This window comes from Daphnia pulicaria, chromosome 1 (genome assembly GCF_021234035.1).
Source record: "Daphnia pulicaria isolate SC F1-1A chromosome 1, SC_F0-13Bv2, whole genome shotgun sequence".
In the NCBI taxonomy this organism is placed as follows: Eukaryota; Metazoa; Arthropoda; class Branchiopoda; order Diplostraca; family Daphniidae; genus Daphnia; species Daphnia pulicaria.
The window spans coordinates 26205982-26222704 of record NC_060913.1 but is presented as its reverse complement, the minus strand read 5'-3'; the positions used below and the strand labels follow the sequence as shown (position 1 = coordinate 26222704).

Sequence of the window (16723 nt, the reverse complement as noted above, 5' to 3'; positions counted from 1 at the left end):
AACAACAAAATAACGACAACATGGTATTTCAAAGAGAATACCGACGACCGCAAGAACATGCGGTTCGATTTCGCCATCCGAACCAATTTGATCGATTTCCTGATAACCAATTTTGCAATCAACATCACCTTGATCGCAATGAAAGAGCTCATAAGCCGTCTGTAACTTGGTTGATACCTATGGGTGCTTCTGCCGCACCCACGAAAATACAACCCGACGCAAAATCGTCTGCCACACCTGATACAGGTACTAGACTAAAAACCACAAAACACACTGATTCCAAAAACCCGGCTAGGGTAATAAAATTAAAAAAACCAGACCATAATACACCACCAGCAGAACGTGATAACCCGGGTCCCGGACTGGATTGTCCAAATAAAAAATTTTTTTTGCCGGTCGTAATCAATGACAAACTGGTAACTATGAAAATTGATTCAGGTTGCCACGATTCTATCATTAGCAGTCGTGTCTGGCAGGAGCTTGGCCGACCACAATTAGATCCTGTCCCTGACAAGAGGTATTCGGCAACTGGAACTGAAGTCGTGTTGAAGGGACAATTCATCGCCCGCGTCCAGTACGCCGGAACGATTTTTGAGCTACCTGTTCAGGTGTCAGACAGTATGGACACCAGAAGTCTGATGGGAAGGCGCTGGTTTCCTACTCTCAACTTGGATTGGAATGGCGTATTCCACTGCACCTCGAACGTGCATCCATTACAAGAACAGACGGAAGAAAAAAGCAATCAGGAACTGCAAATGAAGCTCTACAGAAGTCAGCACTTCTATATTCAAGTCAAAGTCGAGGGCGTCAATCTAATGATGATGCTAGACACGGGAGCGACACAGTCCATTATCAGCTCGGCTGATTGGGAAAAGATTGGCAAGCCTGAACTAAAACCGACGCAGATTGTCATTCGGGATACGAGCAATAAGATCCTGCCTCTAACCGGTCAGTGCACAATCTCCTGCGAGTATAATGGGCAAAAAGCAAAAGTCCCAGTTTTTGTTTACAATGGTCAACATTACCCATTAATTGGGACGAACTGGTTTCCGCAATTTAAATTCGATTTCAATAACATCTTTGCGAAAATGACGTTCAACCAGACAGCCTGCAAAACGAAACCAATTCAAAGTAGTTCTTCCACTGAGAAAACACTGGTACCGGAAAAGATTTCCGTACCAGAACCGGACGTCAAAGAGATCCAGGAAGAATTAAAACTTCCAGAAATTGAAAAAAAAAAAAAAAAAAATGTTTTGAAAAGCGGTTTAGATGTTTTAAAAAATATATTTAAACGAAAACTACCAAATGAACAGAAAAAAGATAAAACGAAAGATAAAAAGAAAAAAGATAAATTAAAAAAAGAATAAGATAATTAGTCGGAAAAAAAAATGAAACGAACGGAAGGGCCAGGAAAGTTTTCGAGTAAAAAATGACCGGATGAAAATAGAGGGGAAAGGAATTGGAATGTAGAAGGATATGTAAGAAAATGACTGGAAGAAAAATGACCGGAAAGAGATGTAAGAATAAGAAAAACGAAACGGGAAATGCAAAGGCCTAGCCTAAATCAATAAAGGGTAGAAAAAAGAATCCCGCAATTACCAAATAAGATCATCAACCAAAAGGAGACATCACAGTTATTTTCGGTATTAGGTCGAGCGTCATATTACGTACCTGCGAATGTTAGCTTCTGAAGAAACAGTCCTCTATGAGTCGCCAGATGATGGCGTTAAACACCGGCATGATTGTACCCTCTATGGCCTACACATCACACAACACATGGACTCATTCGTCGAACAAATAGCGCATATGCAGCTTGTAAAATAAAATAAAATAAAATATCGTAAAAGATTGGTTTGTTTTTCTTTTCAGGTATAGCCGATAAAAAACGACTCGTGTCACATTTTTACGAGTCAATAAACAACCGACTATACACTGACGCGTGTGTGTAGTGTACATTATAGATGAAGCTCGAAGCAACAGGATGATAAACTATAGAACCTCATTTGGTTTTTCCCGCCAGAATATAATGAAATTTCAGGCGAACTCGGCCAAATTCACGATGAATGGTAATAACTCCATCTCTGGTAATCACAACCATTTTTTCTCTTTTTGGGCTGTTTGACATTATGAGTCATGTACTCACGTAGTTATTTTCCCTTTTCTTATATAAGACCCCTCTCCTGGAGAAAGAGATTGACGTCGGGGAAACTTTTCATTATAACCGACCAGATTCGGCCCGCCAACTCAAACACAGATGGGCTGGAAAAAGAAAAGAAAGAGTGTCATAGAGCACGTCAATTACTTTGAAAAGTTACGTGGTTGTGTATATACTTGTGTTTGCAGACTCGGTGACGTCACGCTCAAAACACCCAAATCACATAGGCGTACAATATTTTTAGACCAAAATGTCACATTTTCCGCCGAGGTCGCAAACATAACGCGCCTTGTTATATAAATAACTTTTAATAAGTAATAACAAATGACGTGAATAATATCGTTTTTAGGAAAAAGTTGCCGACCCCGTGTATGTGGATATTATTACACTCCCGCCGCCCTGAAGCAAAAAACCCTCCCCCCAAAAGTAATAATTGAAAAGTAGAGAAAAGAACCTCCTGCTCGCGTCAAATCTTCAAAAGTTTTCCCAGACGAGTTCGTGACCCACCGACACGACATATACACCCTACAGCGACACGCTCTTATAGTACTAGTATTATACCATATGCAACACTAGTACATATAACTGTATCGATTCGTTGGAATCTAATTTTCATGTTCGCACTTGGACTGAAAATTTCTACACGACCCAACGGGCGTGTGAGAGCGCTCCAGTGGAATTATAGATGACACGTGTACTTTTCACAATGAGTTCTCCACACATCTACATTTCCGCCGTGTCGGGAGTTTTTATCTTTTTCTTTGGTCCGTCCAGTGTGCTGTCAATCAAAGCGGATGAATGCGCTCGATACACTCACATTTCCGTCGAATCCTGACTCGACTATCCTACTCAAAGTTGTAGAGTACCTCCCTATATGTAATACACACTATTTGCCTATATTGTGAAGGATAATCCCGAGCAGCTCTAGGCGCCAAATAATACGCATATATCTACATAAATTTTTTTCCGGAATTATTCCAGAGACTCCCCTCTCTCCTGTTATGTGGCGTGGTCTGACTAACAATAAATGGTGGATGACATAGGCGTCGGGCACACGTTAGATTGCGATATATTCCCCCCCCCCCCCCCCCAGAGATCCAATTCAAAGAAAGATGTATCTCTCTATCAAATCTAATCTGTTTTTCATTTGTTTTTTCGCACTCCGTCATATCAGGATCGCTCGACGCCTCCTCCACCGCACTTGATTAAAAAGAACAAACCATCGATTGATCATCTCGTGAGCGGTCGAGCCGCGGCTATATAACATTGGAAATCCGGGAAATCAATACGGATCGTGTGTACGTGTGTACATTGACGACTGAGAACCTCCCACCCAAAAAACCAATAGGAACGACTGAAAAAGAAAAGCGCAAAAGTGTCAAACGGTTTAGCATTCATTTACAATTCCAGCATTTGTACAAGTCCCTTGTCCGTCTGCTGCTAACATTAGACCGCCGTGGAGCCGGTGTCGACACTGTGTACACGCATTAGTGAAATGGAGACCCTCTCATCCGAGCTGTCGCCGTGATCGAATTCGACTTTGATGTCCACACAATAGTCCCTACAAATGATGACAAGCGAGAAAGTGGCTACTGCTACTTATATTAGCAAAAAAAAGGATAACGATCTCATCTAATCAAAAAGCAGATAGATTCTCTGTCCGTCTCACAACAAGTCCAAAGGCGAAACGAAGGGGGGTAAAGCTCATTTGACATGATAGAGATGGAAGGGGGGAGATTTCAATTATTGCGGGATATACATGTCGCAGCGCAAAGAGGAGAAGATTTGATCGATTCGGTGATGGCAATCTGTATATAACCCATTATTGCGTACGAATCCTATATTTACGTCGTTTCTTTTGTGTTGCAAAGATCTACCTCTACCCACTCCCATTTTCGATTTTTGACTATTCAAATTTCTTATTTTGAATTTCAAAATCATCCTAACGTCATATACAAGAGGCGGAATAGAAAAGGCGGAAAAAGTTCCAACGTCATCAACGATATAACATTTGACGACGAGGCAATTTACTCGACTCTTGATTCGTAACGCAATTTACGGGGAATTGGGCGCCTGGCTCTAAGAAATTCAAATTTGGCGGGCTAAATCCGAGATGAAAAGAAACGGCACACGCAGTATACATCCGTCAACCGCCCAATGCGGACGCGACTCCATTTCAATAAGTAAATAGTCTTTCCCTCCCCGGCCGCCAGCAGGAAGATAAATAGAAGAGAACAAACTCGATTGCGGTGCACACAGAGCGTTTCTCATTAGCCAAACATTCAACGGTGGGAGGTAGAAACTAGAAAGTCAAATTGGCCAATTAAACCAAAACGCCCAGACGCTCTAGAAATATATTCAGGGAGCCCAAAAGTAGTATAGAAGATGAACATCCTACCGAATAAACTCGGTATATAACATTTGATTGGGTGGAATCAAAAGTTCAAACAAACCCAAAAAGGGGGGGGGGGGGCACAGAGCTCGGCGGGACTTTTGACAGCTGGTCCGGTAAACTTTTAGTTTTTAAACAAACAGACAGACTGGGAAATAGAAAATTTGTTTTGTGTTGAAAACTAACCTGAACCCTTGAGCTTTTGGTTGGATCGACTCATGACTTCCAGGTGCAAGTCAAAGTCGAGGGCTTGGATCTAATGATGATACTGGACACGGGATCGGCATACTCCTTTATCAGCTCGGCTGATTGGGAAAAGATCGGCAAGCCTGAACTAAAACCGACGCAGATTGTCCTTTGGGATACGAGCAATAAGATCCTGCCTCTAACCGGTCAGTGCACAATCTCCTGCGAGTACAATGGACAAAAAGCCAAAGTCCCAGTTTTTGTTTACAATGGTCAACATAACCCATTAATTGGGACGAACTGGTTTCCGCAATTTAAATTCGATTTCAATAACATCTTTGCGAAAATAACGTTCAACCAGACAGCCTGCAAAACGAAACCAATTCAAAGTAGTTCTTCCACTGAGAAAACACTGGTACCGGAAAAGATTTCCGTACCAGAACCGGACGTCAAAGAGATCCAGGAAGAAGTAAAACTTCCAGAAATTGAAAAAAAAAAAAAAAAAAAAAATTACCGACCTAGACCCTACCGACGAGACGCTCGCAGATAGAACAACTGAACCGAGTGGAACGGAGAAAAGAAAAGTCAAACAAACTAATACCAATCAGCAAATGGCACAAGGGCAACGGGAACAGCAGCAACCAAAAGAAGACGGGAAAAAACCCTCAGAAAATAAAAAAAAATTGTTCAAAAAGAAATTAGAAAAAGTAGAAGAAAAAATACAAAAATTTGGTAATAGTTTAAAAGAAAAAAAAGATAAAGGGATAAAAAATGTTAAAAACGGGGCTAAGAAAGTCACCAAATTTTTTAAGAAAAATAAGAAATAAATAAGGCGTGATGTAGAGGAAATGAAACGGAAGAACGGAAAAAATGCAAGACAAATCTCGAAGAGATATGACCGGAAGAATAAAGCGGAAGGATGGGACTGATTGGGTAGGACTGGAAGAAATGGAAAGAGGAAGAAAATGAAAGAAAATGGATGAAAGAATGGATGAATAAAGCGGAAGGATGGGACTGATGGATAGGACAAGAAAGAAAAGACGGAGTAAGCGAATGAAAGAAAGTGGATGGAAGAAATGGACCGGAAGTAGAACAGGGAATTCGCCTGGATTATGGATTTCGATGGAATGGAATGGAATTCGAGGGGAATTCGACTGGAAGATAAATGACTGGAAGAATAAAGCGGAAGGATGGGACTGGATAGGACTGGAAAAAAAGGAAAAGAGGAAGAAAATGAAAGAAAGTGGATGGAAGAAATGGACCGGAAGTAGAACAGGTAAGAATTCGACTGGAAGATAAATGACTGGAAGAATAAAGCGGAAGGATGGGACTGGATAGGACTGGAAAAAAAGGAACAGAGGAAGAAAATGAAAGAAAATGGACACAGTGGCCGCTCTGGCGCTGGGCAAATTTTTTGCAGCGGGCCTGGGTCTGGTCCTGTAACGGCGCCTACGCTTGCGCTTATCTTGTTCCTTGGTGCAGCCCAATCGGTTTAAGAGCTCTTGTGGCGAATCGACCTTTCTACGCCGATCTTGAACTGTCGCAGGTCAACGGAACCCTTTGTCCTCGTCGCTCGGCTTACACGCCAACCCTCAATTCGCGTTTGGCTTCACTCTGGCGTCACATTTCAAAGTCAGCGAGCCTTTCGAGTGGCCGCAACGGGCGTTTCAACCAGCGGTTGTTCCATTGCCTGATTTCTCCTATTTTAGTCCAGTGGGTCGCGACGCGGCCAACAGCAGTCCTCCGTGGAAGAAAAAAAGGACGACACAGGTGCATGGCCATTCAGGACGGTAATAATGATGAAATTTCTTTAAAATCTGTTTCTGGTAGATGATGAGTAACTAATTAATCAATAATTTTATTTTTCCAGTCTTTCCGAAGGAGTAGCTTCGTGGATCGGAAAATCCGTCACCGTTTCAGAGCCGAGCCGAGCTGGATGGAATTCGGAGCTGCTAATACACCTACCGGTCTCCCATCCGGTGCTCATTTGCATGCTCATCTACAACCGTCATCGAGATGTCGGTGCCATTCCCTTGGAATCGGAATCGTGCCGCCTTCTCATTCGTTCTTTGGAAGGATCGCTCACACTTTCTCGAAGAAAAGATCTGATTCTTCCCTTCCACGTGTTTATGAAGATCCGGATGAACTGGCTTCTTCCAATCAGGTTTGATTAATGCCATTTCAATAATAACGTGCAAGTTTTTTTTAACAGGATGAATATTTATTAGATGGTCGTGGATGTGCCAATAGAAGTCCAAATTCGGTATGAGATCGGACGTATTATCGGTGACGGTAATTTCGCAGTTGTTCGTGAGGGAATCGACAGGTAAGCAATCAACTCTTTTGTTGTTAAAGGTTTAAAATACAAGTTTGTTTTTGTTTGTATAGGCGAACACGAGATCGTTATGCTTTGAAGTTAATTGACAAAAAGCGTTGCCAAGTAAGAAATCAAGATTATCTTTTAAACATAACAAGGTAATTAATTTTTCGGTTTATTGCTAGGGTAAAGAAGTGGTACTTGAAAGCGAAGTTCAAGTTTTGGGTCGTTTAAGACATCCAAATGTGGTTAAGCTGTATGATGTCATTGATGCCAACAGTATTCTTTGTCTTGTTTTGGAACTTGTAGAGGTAAGAAACCCGGATATTCAAAACCCGGAGTTAAATTCATGTTTTTTCATACATGTTAAACAGGGTGGCGACTTGTTTGACGCTATTGCAGCTGCCGGCAAGTTTAGTGAACCGGAAGCCAAACGAATGACGTCGGATTTGGCTTCAGCCCTTTCCGATCTCCATTCGCTCAATATTGTCCATCGTGACGTGAAACCGGAGAACCTTTTTGTAAGATTTACATAGTTGGATCATTGGAATCGGTCAAGTGCTAAGAACATTTTAATTATCTACTCAGGTCGTGAATTTACCAGACGGAATGCGCTCCTTGAAACTAGGCGACTTTGGTTTAGCTGAAGAGACGCATCAACTGCTGTACACGGTTTGTGGTACACCCACTTACGTGGCTCCCGAAATCCTTCTTGAGACGGGATACTGGCTGAAAGTGGACGTATGGGCTATGGGTATGGCTTCCAATCATAAGTATTACTTACACTCATAATCATAATAATAACTCGTTATCTAGGAGTTATTGTTTTCATCCTACTATGTGGTTATCCACCTTTCGTGAGCCCAACCAATGATCAAGAGGAGCTTTTTGAAACTATTTTGGCTGGACATTTTGAATTTGCATCACCATATTGGGATGATGCTAGCCAGATGGCTAAAGACATGATTACGCTCATGCTCCAAACTGATCCTGGGCTGAGATTTTCTGCGTTGTAGAGGTTCTCCAACATCCGTGGTTAACGGTCTGTCTTTGAATGTACAAGTTTCTTAAATCTTTTAGCCATTAATTTTTTTTTTAATTATTCGCAGGAGGATGAAGATTGGCCCGACACTCAACAGTGTAGTCGTTTAGGACTTCATTTTGACACAAGTCATTCTGCGACTGAATTGTCAGTTGCACAAGTTACTGCTAAAACTTCACCCAAGTCACTTATGTGTGTGTGTGTGTGTGATTTTTTTCAGATTTTTTGTCCATTAATTAAATAATAATAAAAAGTCAAAACTACTCAATTTGGTATTTTTTTTGTTCTCGTTCGTTTCGTTTTGAAACTTGCTTGTATTTTTTTTTGAGAGGGAAAAAAAATAGAAGGAAGGCAGAACGGACAAGGAAAGAGCGAGACAGCGCGCAAAAAAAGGGCGTGGTTTTGGGGGGGAGGGGAGGGCAAGGGGGGGTACGGTAGAGCCATTTAAATTCCAAAAATAAAAAAGGCCGACATGTGATATAATAATAGTAATAATAAAATCATTCGAAAAAAGATGATCAAAGCCCTTTTTCTCATTTGTCTTTTGTTTTAATGCTCTACAATTCAAATATAGTATGGCGCGAATAATAATGATCCAAATATCAAAAAAAGCTTGGCGATCACCTTTGAAAAAATGGCGTTCAAAAATAATTCAAAAGGCACTTTCGAATGAATCAGGAAAAAAAGGAAAAGAGGAGGAGGGAGTATAGAGAATCTCTCGCTACAATTTTTAATTTTTTCCAATTGTGTGGAATCAAATCAAAGCCGAAAGTTAGTGTTAATTAACAAGTTTTTGTTTGGCCCATGAAATATAAAATCGAAAAAACACAATGAAAGGGAGAGGCGAGAGAGAGAGGAGAGAAGAAAAATCAAAAAATTCAAATGGACAAAAGGAGAGAGGAGCAAATGAAAACAAGAAGTGTGGGTGAGAGAGTGTGGCCTTTTTCTCTCCAAAATTATTTTTCTTTTTTTTTTTTGACTGGAACAACAACAACAACACAAACACACACAGAAATTATGCAGCGATCAAGGCTCACTTTTTGTTTGCAAATTTTTTTTTGTTCAACTCTCCGCCCTCCCTTTTTTTTTTCTTGTTAACATTCCAAAACTCTCCGTCCGGCTTAATTTTTTTTTTTTTTAATTGAATTTAAAAAAAAAGGAAGTTATTTTTACTTTTTTGTTAGCTTTTTTTCGGGCCGACAATGCAAAAATAATAAAAAAATCACGACGAGAGAGATAGAAAAGAAAAAAAAGGAAGGTAAAAAAGAGTTTGTCATAACACACGTCGTATATCATGAGGCGGGGATCAATTCAACGAAAGGGGGCAGGGGGGTGAAAATTAAAAAATAATATTATAACGAGTTAATAATTAAAATGATAAAAAAATTTCTAACTAAATTTTTTGCAAATTTTGGGTTAATTTGGTAGAAATTTTGACACAAAACTCTTTGTCTTCTGGGTTTATATATCATAAAAATAAGCTGCAATTTTTTTTTATTTTTTTTTTATTTTTGAAATGTTTTTTTTTTTTGTCATAATAACTTTGGGGCCGGTTCAGCGTAGTAGCGGGAAAAAAATTTTTTTTTTGTTTTCAGAAAAAAAAAGTCTAAATCTTGTGGCACAATTTCGTTCAACAATGTAAAAATGACACACTTGATATATATATATATAGCTCAGCGCCCGTCGTCTCGACGGAACGGACGGGCCGGCATATTATTATTATGATTTTGATCTCTACGAGAGAGTGTGTGCGTTTGTGTGTGTCATGGAGTATTTTCTTTCGTAAATTTTTGGGGGTATTTGTTTGTTTGTTTTGTTTTGTTTTAGGGCTTACTGTGCACGGTCAGGTACGCAGACGACTCCACTTGACTGGCCGGGTTGGTGGCGAGACACGTGTAGACGCCCGAATCCTCCGGGTAGGTGGTTTTGATCAATAAGACCGCGTGGTTACCTTCCTGGATCATCTGCTTCAAGACGGACAAGACGGACAAAACGGAAAAATAGAGACGGGCACAACAACAAATTCACAGAAAAAGAAAAGAAATGGAAAGAATAGAAGAAATTAGAATAGCCCCCAAAGAGAAAAAAATTGAAATTCAAGTTAATACCTGAAAGTCGCTGGACGGCGGGATGATCTGGCCCTCCCTCATCCACTGGATGGTCGGCAGCGGAGTGCCGCTGACCAAAGTGCGGAACTGGACGGGGCTGCCCTCAACGACGTTGACGTCTTCCAGGTTGGTCAACGACGGCGGAACGTCGCCGGAATCGCGAGCTGTTAAAGCCAAAAAAAAAGTTCAAATTGAAATTGAAATTGAAATTGAAATTGAAATCCTTAAATTGAAATGTAAGGAGATTTACCGATGACGTGGAGGCTGGCGGAGCACTCGGCCTGGCCGGTGGCGTTGCTGGCCACACATCGATAAGTGCCTTCGTCTTCCGGGAAAGCTTCCGAGATGCGGAGGACGTGGGTGTCGCTACCTTCCTGCGACATGATGAAATAGCGCGAAGGTTTGATCTGATGGCCGTCCTTCTCCCAGTTGATCTGCGGGGCCGGATTGCCGGCCACACGGCAGCGGAAGACGGCCGCTTGGCCTTCCGGAACGTTCTGCTCCTTCATAGCCAGCGAGAAGCGAGGCGACGAGGTCGAGGATTTCGACGATCCTTTAGCTTCCGGCGAAGATCCACCCGACTTGACCACCTGGGCTATCTCGACGTAGCACTGGGCCTCGCAGCGGCCCTCGCCAGCCGAGTTGATGGCAACGCACTCGTAGATGCCAGAGTCTTCCGGCAGCGTTTCGATGATGATGAGCGTGTAGACGTCGTCCTCCTCCAGGATCTTGTAGCGGATGTCGGAGGCGATCTTCCGGCCGTTCTTGAGCCAGTAAATGTCCATGGGCTTGGTGCCCGTCACTTTGGCGTCGAAGCGGATCAGCTGGCCGGCGCTTAGAATAGCGACAGGAGGGTGCTTGACGCTCGTGTCCTGGATGGTGCTGAGGAAGGAAGGCGGGACGAGTCCGCCGCGGCCGACGGGCCGCTCCTCCACCACCAAGTTGGCGCTGCACTTGGCCCCGCCTCCGTGGTTCTCGGCCACGGCGGCGAAGATTCCGGAATCCTCCATAAAGACCTGGCGGATCGTCAGCACCGACTTGGATCTGAAGTTGTGGATCTGGAACTCGGACGAGTTCTTGATGGGGAAATCCTCACGGAACCAGGTGACGGTCGGCGTTGGATCGCCCTCGAATTCCACCTCGAAGCGGGCGCTCTCGTGCTCAAACACTCGGCACGGCTGGATCTTCTTGGTGAAGAACGGCGGCACGGCCGGTTTCTATTTTTAATTTTAAAAAATAAATAAATAAACGGAAATTAATTGCGTTCAAAATATTTTTTTCTAATTCTGAAATTTTTTCTTCCGGAATTCCGGAAGAAAAAAAATTCCGGAAAAATAAAATTTTTGGTTTGATTTGATTACCACTTGGCCCTGGACGACGCGTTCGTGGGTGCGGCCCTTGTGCTCGACTTCGGTGGTCTCGGTGGCCGTGATCTTGCGGGTGATCTCCATCTGGCCCTTGGTCTCCTTCTGGACCTGCTTCTGCTTGGCCACGTGAACCTCACGGCCGTGAACAGACGACTCGAACGGGTCTGGCGGCACTCCGCCGCGATCAGAGTCGATGTGCACCTCCGACCGGTGGGCCTCGCTCGTCTTGCGGCTGGTCGCCGTTTGGCGCTCCACCGACTGGCGGCTGATGACTGTCGTCATCTGGTCGTGTCTCTGTTCCGTCTGCTCCGACGAGTGATCCCTATTTGGAAAAATTTAAATTCTCAAAATTATTTGGCGGGAAAATTTGAAAATTTCGAAAAGATTTACAATTTGGTTTCGTAGCTCTGGGCCATGCCCTTGGCCATGGAACTCTTGACAATCTTCTCGCCCGGAATGGCGAACTGGTGCGAAGCTTCTCGCAATTTCACCTCCTTGTGTACGACATTATCCTCCAGCTGGACAAAGAATAATTAAAACAAAATAAAAATTAGAATTTGTTATTTAAATTTCCCGCTGAAAATGTCGGGGGCGATCGGACGGACCTGTTTGAGGCTCTTGTAATAGTCGTCGTTCTTCTTGCTCTTGACCTGTCGCTGCCACTCCGTTTCCGTCTCCTGGACCGACTTCTTGGTGAAGAACTCGGCCGCAGAATCGCTCTGGGCCTGGCGGGACGGGTCCTCGAAGCGGCGCTGGAGCTCGCCGCTGTCCTGTCGATCCTTCTGGTAAGTTTTCAGGTCGCTATCATACCATGCTGGACAGACAAAGAATAGGACAAAGGGCCGCTAAAGATTTTTCATTTCTTTTTGGTTCGGGGGTTGCGTCGACTAATTCAGAAGAAAAATAAAACCAACAAACTGGACACGGACGGACGGGGGTTGGAGAAGAGAGTCCATTCAAAAAATCCCTGAGCTCTCAGAGATTATTGGAAAAAAAAGGAGCCGGACAGAAAAAAAAAAGGTGGGAAAAAGTAGTCTAGAAGACGGAACAGACTACAAAGACACAGCTGGACTAAAATAATAAAAATAAATAAAGAAAGGAAAGAGAAAAAATTTCTGGGGAAGCAGCTCTCATCACAAATACCTTACCCTTGCCGGATTCGAACCAACGGGGACCTTCGGCGGATGTCGGGCCATGGAGGAGAGAGAGGGGGAGGGAAAATGGGGAGGGGCGAAATGTTTTTTTGAGTGTGTCATGTTCATGTGAAAAGTGTGTCGTGTTTTGAGAAGAAGAAAGAAAAATCGAAAAAAAAGCTCCTGGGACGAGCGAAAACCTGGAAATTTCTTAACTCAATTTGAAATTAGTCACAAAATCATCCGGAGTTGGACGACGGCCCTAGAAGAGGGGGAAAGAGAGAGCGGATCAAATCAGTGGGGAGGAGGCGGGCAAGACTCACGTTTGGGTGAATTCTTGAGGACACCGCGGTGGTCGTCGTTGCGGGCCGTGACTTTGAGCTCCACGACGCAGCTGGCCGATCCCTGCGAGTTGCGGGCCACCACTTCCAGTTTGCCGTCGTCGTATTGGCGCGTCTTGGGGATGTCCAGGTGCCACATGCCGTCGTACGTCAACTTGTTTCGAGTGCCCTGGATAGACAGAAACAAAAAATTGAATGAATTTGCCCGTCTCTTTCTATTTTTAAATGTTGTCCTTACATTGATGACAGTGTGTCCGTTCAGGATCCACATCACCCTGGGGCGAGGGTAGCCGGTGACTCGGCAGCAGAAACGGGCCCATTCGCCTTCCATCACCTGGACGTTCTTGGGCTGGAGGACGAAGACGGGCTTCTCCTTTAGCACCTCGGCTTCAGCCCTCTCGTCCGGCATTCTAAATCATTCAACCAAAAATGGAATTAAGTCCAGCAAAAGAAAATAATTCAATTGATGGGAGACGGACCTCTGCCAGGAGGCTTCCATTTCGCGGATCATTTCCACGCTCTGCATGCCCTTGGGCAGCTGGGAATCGTAAATGATGCCCTTGCTGCCCGTCGTCTTGATGAAGGCCCTAGTCTCGTCCATGCCGTACTTATTGGTGGCCCGGCAGACGTACTCGCCGGAATCCTCCGGGTAGACCCAGCCGAAATTCATGGCCACGTAGCCAAAGTCGTAGATGGGCGTGAAGCCGTGAAGCGGGTCTTGTAGGCCAGCGGCTTGCCGTTGAAGAACCACTCGACCCGCATGTTGGGGTCGCCGACCGGGGCCAGCTGGCACTCGAACTTGGTCATCTCCATCTCCTTAAGCTCCAGCATGTCCATGATCTGAGTCACGAAGCGCGGCGGCTGGCGCTTGTCGGCGTCATAGATGTCGTCCTCCGTCAGGAAGATCTCGGACGTGTATTTCTTCAGGGCCGCTTCCATCTGCAGAAGCGTCTCAGATTTCTTCATGCCGCGGGGCATCTGGTTCTGCATGATGATGGCCGGAACACCTGGAATTTAAAAATTGAAAATGAATTTTTTTTTCCGGAATTTCTTCCGGCTGGATCATAATTGTTTTTTCTTCCGGCCGAATTAATTAAGATGAAAATCAAATGTCTTACTTTTGCATGTGAGGCTGGCCTTGGTGGTGGCCTCGCCTTTGCGGTTAAAGGCTCGGCACATGTACTCGCCGGCGTCTTCCGGATAGGCGTACAAAATATCCAGGGAGACGAAGCCCAGCTCAAAAACGGTGCGGAAGCGATGGCCGCTCTGCAGGAGCTTGCCGTTGTGGTACCACTCGACCCGCAGGTTGGCGTCCGTCTTGGGCTCCACCCGGCACTCGAAATGGGCATTGTCACCTTCTTCCATCGACACTTCCGTCACCTGCTGGGTGAAATGAGGCGCCACTTCGGGCGTGTCCTCCTGGAAGCGCTCGACGACCGGGCCGCGCTCCAAGTCTCGGAGCTTCTCGCCCGTCATGCCCTGCGGCAGTTGCGAGTCCGTGTTGACGCCTCGCTTGCCCTTGGTGACCAATTTGGCCTTGGTGGTGGCCGAGCCCCAGCGGTTGGTAGCCCGGCAGACGTACTCGCCGGCGTCGCGCGGGAAGGTCCAGTCAATGTCCAGGACCACGAAGCCGAAATCGTCCAGCATGCGGATGCGCGAGCCAGAGCCCAGCGGGCGCCCGTTGTGGAACCACTCGATGCGCATTGAAGCGTCGCCGACAGGCTCGACCCGGCAGTCGAAATGGGCCGCCTGGCCCTCGACCAGGTCCAGGTCCTTGATCTCGCTGACGAACTTGGGCGGGTTGGGCTGCTCGTCGGCCGCCGCGGCCGGCTCGTCCCTCTTGTAGAGGTTCTCCTCCAGCTTCTGGATGGCCTGGGTGCCGCTCTTGAAGCTCTGCGGCAGCTGCGGCTCCAGGACGATGCCCTGACGGCCCTTGACCTGCAGAGTGCACGAGACAGAGGCCTCGCCGTGCTTGTTGCTGGCCTTGCACGTGTAGAGGCCGGCGTCGCGGGAGTAGACGCCCGTCACCTCCAGGATGACGAAGCCAAAGTCGGAAATGGTCTTGACACGCGAGCCGGCCAGCAGGGCCTTGCCGTTGTGGAACCACTCGACCCGCAGGCTGGGATCGCCCACCGGAGTCAATTTCGTTTCAAAGTGGGCCAGCCCGTTCTCCGGTAGGAGGAGATCGCCCGGCTGGCTCAAAAACTCGGGCGGTTTGCCGGTGTCAGTTTCGGCCGCTTGGTCGGCCGGACGTCCGCCCAGTCCTTCCAATTCGGCGATGCGCTCGATGGTCCGCTCCATGCCCTTGGGCAGCTGGGACTCGAAAATGACGTTGCGCTTGCCTTGGCATTTGAGCGAGGCCGAAGTGACGGCCTCGCCGTAGTCGTTGGTGGCCCGGCAAGAGTACTCGCCGGAATCCTCTGGGTAGACAGGCGAGATCTCCAAGATGACGAAGCCGAAATCGCTGAACGTACGGATGCGAGAGCCCGTCTTCAGAGGTTTGCCGTTGAAGAACCATTCGACCTGAAAAACAAGAAAGACAAGACGGGCAAATGATCATTTCTGGTTGCCCAGCAATTTTGGTTTTATTTTATTTTCTCACCTTGAGTTTTGGATCGTCCGTGGGAGTCAAACGGCCCTCGAAGTGGGAATTCTCTCCTTCCCGAAGTCCGGCCACGTTGTTGAGCGGGACGGTGAAGACGGGCGCCTGGCGGCGGACCTCCTCCACGGCTCCGTCGTAGCGCTCCTTGTCCTCCAGCGAGGTGTAATAGGGATGGCGACTTCACGAAGCGAATCCGCTAAAATGTGTTTCAAAAAGTGTAAGTTGAAAAATGAACTCAAAACCATTTAAAATTTAGCCTTACACTCTGGTCCATTTTCTTGGACATTTCCCCATCCGACGACGGTGCAAAGTGTGTCGTTCCGCGGGTAATAACCCAAACTAGGTAGGCATGCGGGAGCGGTCCACTGGTTCAGTTGGAAGGGTTCTTGCACTCGCAACAAGGTAATGTCATTTTCTAGTGTAAGCGGATTATATTTCGGGTCGACGTAGACTGAAAGGACGGCACGAGTTTGTTCCAGAGGAGAGAAAGAAGACCGTCGTAGCATTCCCAATTGAATTTCAAAGTGGGATTTCTCTAACCTTTATCAAAATCAATGTAATAAGATTAATGAACAATGATTAAGGAAATATAAAACGTGTCATTTACATATGGAAACAATGCCCAGCTGTCAGAATCCAGCTATTATCTAGAAGAGAACCACCGCACTTGAACTCCCCATCGCGAATGATGGCTACTACCCATGGCCAAGCGCCCATGTTACTTTCACGACCGCCAACAATTCTGTCCAATGTGCCTCGTCTCTTACGTCCTGAAAAATGTTACGTGAATCCAGCTTAAATAACACGCAAACTGTTAAAAAATATAAGAGATATACTTACGTTGAACCAGTGATTCCGGATAACGGCCAGTGAGGCGACTACACCTAGACCCATGGCAGGACTTACGGAACCGACGAATTGGGGCATTCACTTCCACATCCATTGAGGGTTGGTCTGTTGAGATACAAATTCAACACATTAATCTGCTTCCGCTGCTCGCTGATGTGCTCCTCCTGCATGGTCCGTTCGCGCGACCATTCCGCCTTCTCCTTGGACAGCCGATCCTGCAGGTTGCGCAAC

The 16723-nt window shown here is 45.7% G+C and overlaps 2 protein-coding genes across 2 annotated transcripts; one reads left to right on the top strand and one right to left on the bottom strand.

Annotated features, from left to right (window-relative positions):
• Positions 1–6368: 6368 nt before the first annotated feature.
• LOC124315958 (serine/threonine-protein kinase DCLK1-like) lies at positions 6369–8265 on the top strand. The gene is made up of 9 exons (XM_046781711.1): positions 6369–6523; positions 6604–6897; positions 6962–7059; positions 7122–7173; positions 7236–7361; positions 7425–7571; positions 7639–7804; positions 7867–8092; positions 8160–8265. The coding sequence occupies exons 2-8, from the start codon at positions 6670–6672 to the stop codon at positions 8064–8066; spliced, it is 1017 nt and encodes a 338-aa protein (XP_046637667.1). The 5' UTR covers positions 6369–6523; positions 6604–6669; the 3' UTR covers positions 8067–8092; positions 8160–8265.
• Positions 8266–9899: 1634 nt separating this feature from the next.
• LOC124320544 (titin-like) lies at positions 9900–16662 on the bottom strand. The gene is given in 14 exon segments (XM_046783372.1): positions 9900–10059; positions 10201–10364; positions 10451–11417; positions 11562–11889; positions 11958–12085; positions 12173–12381; positions 13024–13210; positions 13280–13451; positions 13521–13753; positions 13756–14048; positions 14160–15564; positions 15644–15821; positions 15908–16183; positions 16550–16662. Coding segments are annotated over 14 exon segments (4797 nt in total). The 3' UTR covers positions 9900–9915.
• Between the last annotated feature and the right edge of the window lie 61 nt (positions 16663–16723).

Coding starts and splice junctions, on each gene's coding strand:
- LOC124315958 (XM_046781711.1), top strand. CDS start 6,670: ATGGAATTCGGAGCTGCTAATACACCTACCGGTCTCCCATCCGGTGCT. Junction 6,898..6,961: donor AACTGGCTTCTTCCAATCAG/GTTTGATTAATG, acceptor AATATTTATTAG/ATGGTCGTGGATGTGCCAAT. Junction 7,362..7,424: donor TTGTTTTGGAACTTGTAGAG/GTAAGAAACCCG, acceptor CATGTTAAACAG/GGTGGCGACTTGTTTGACGC.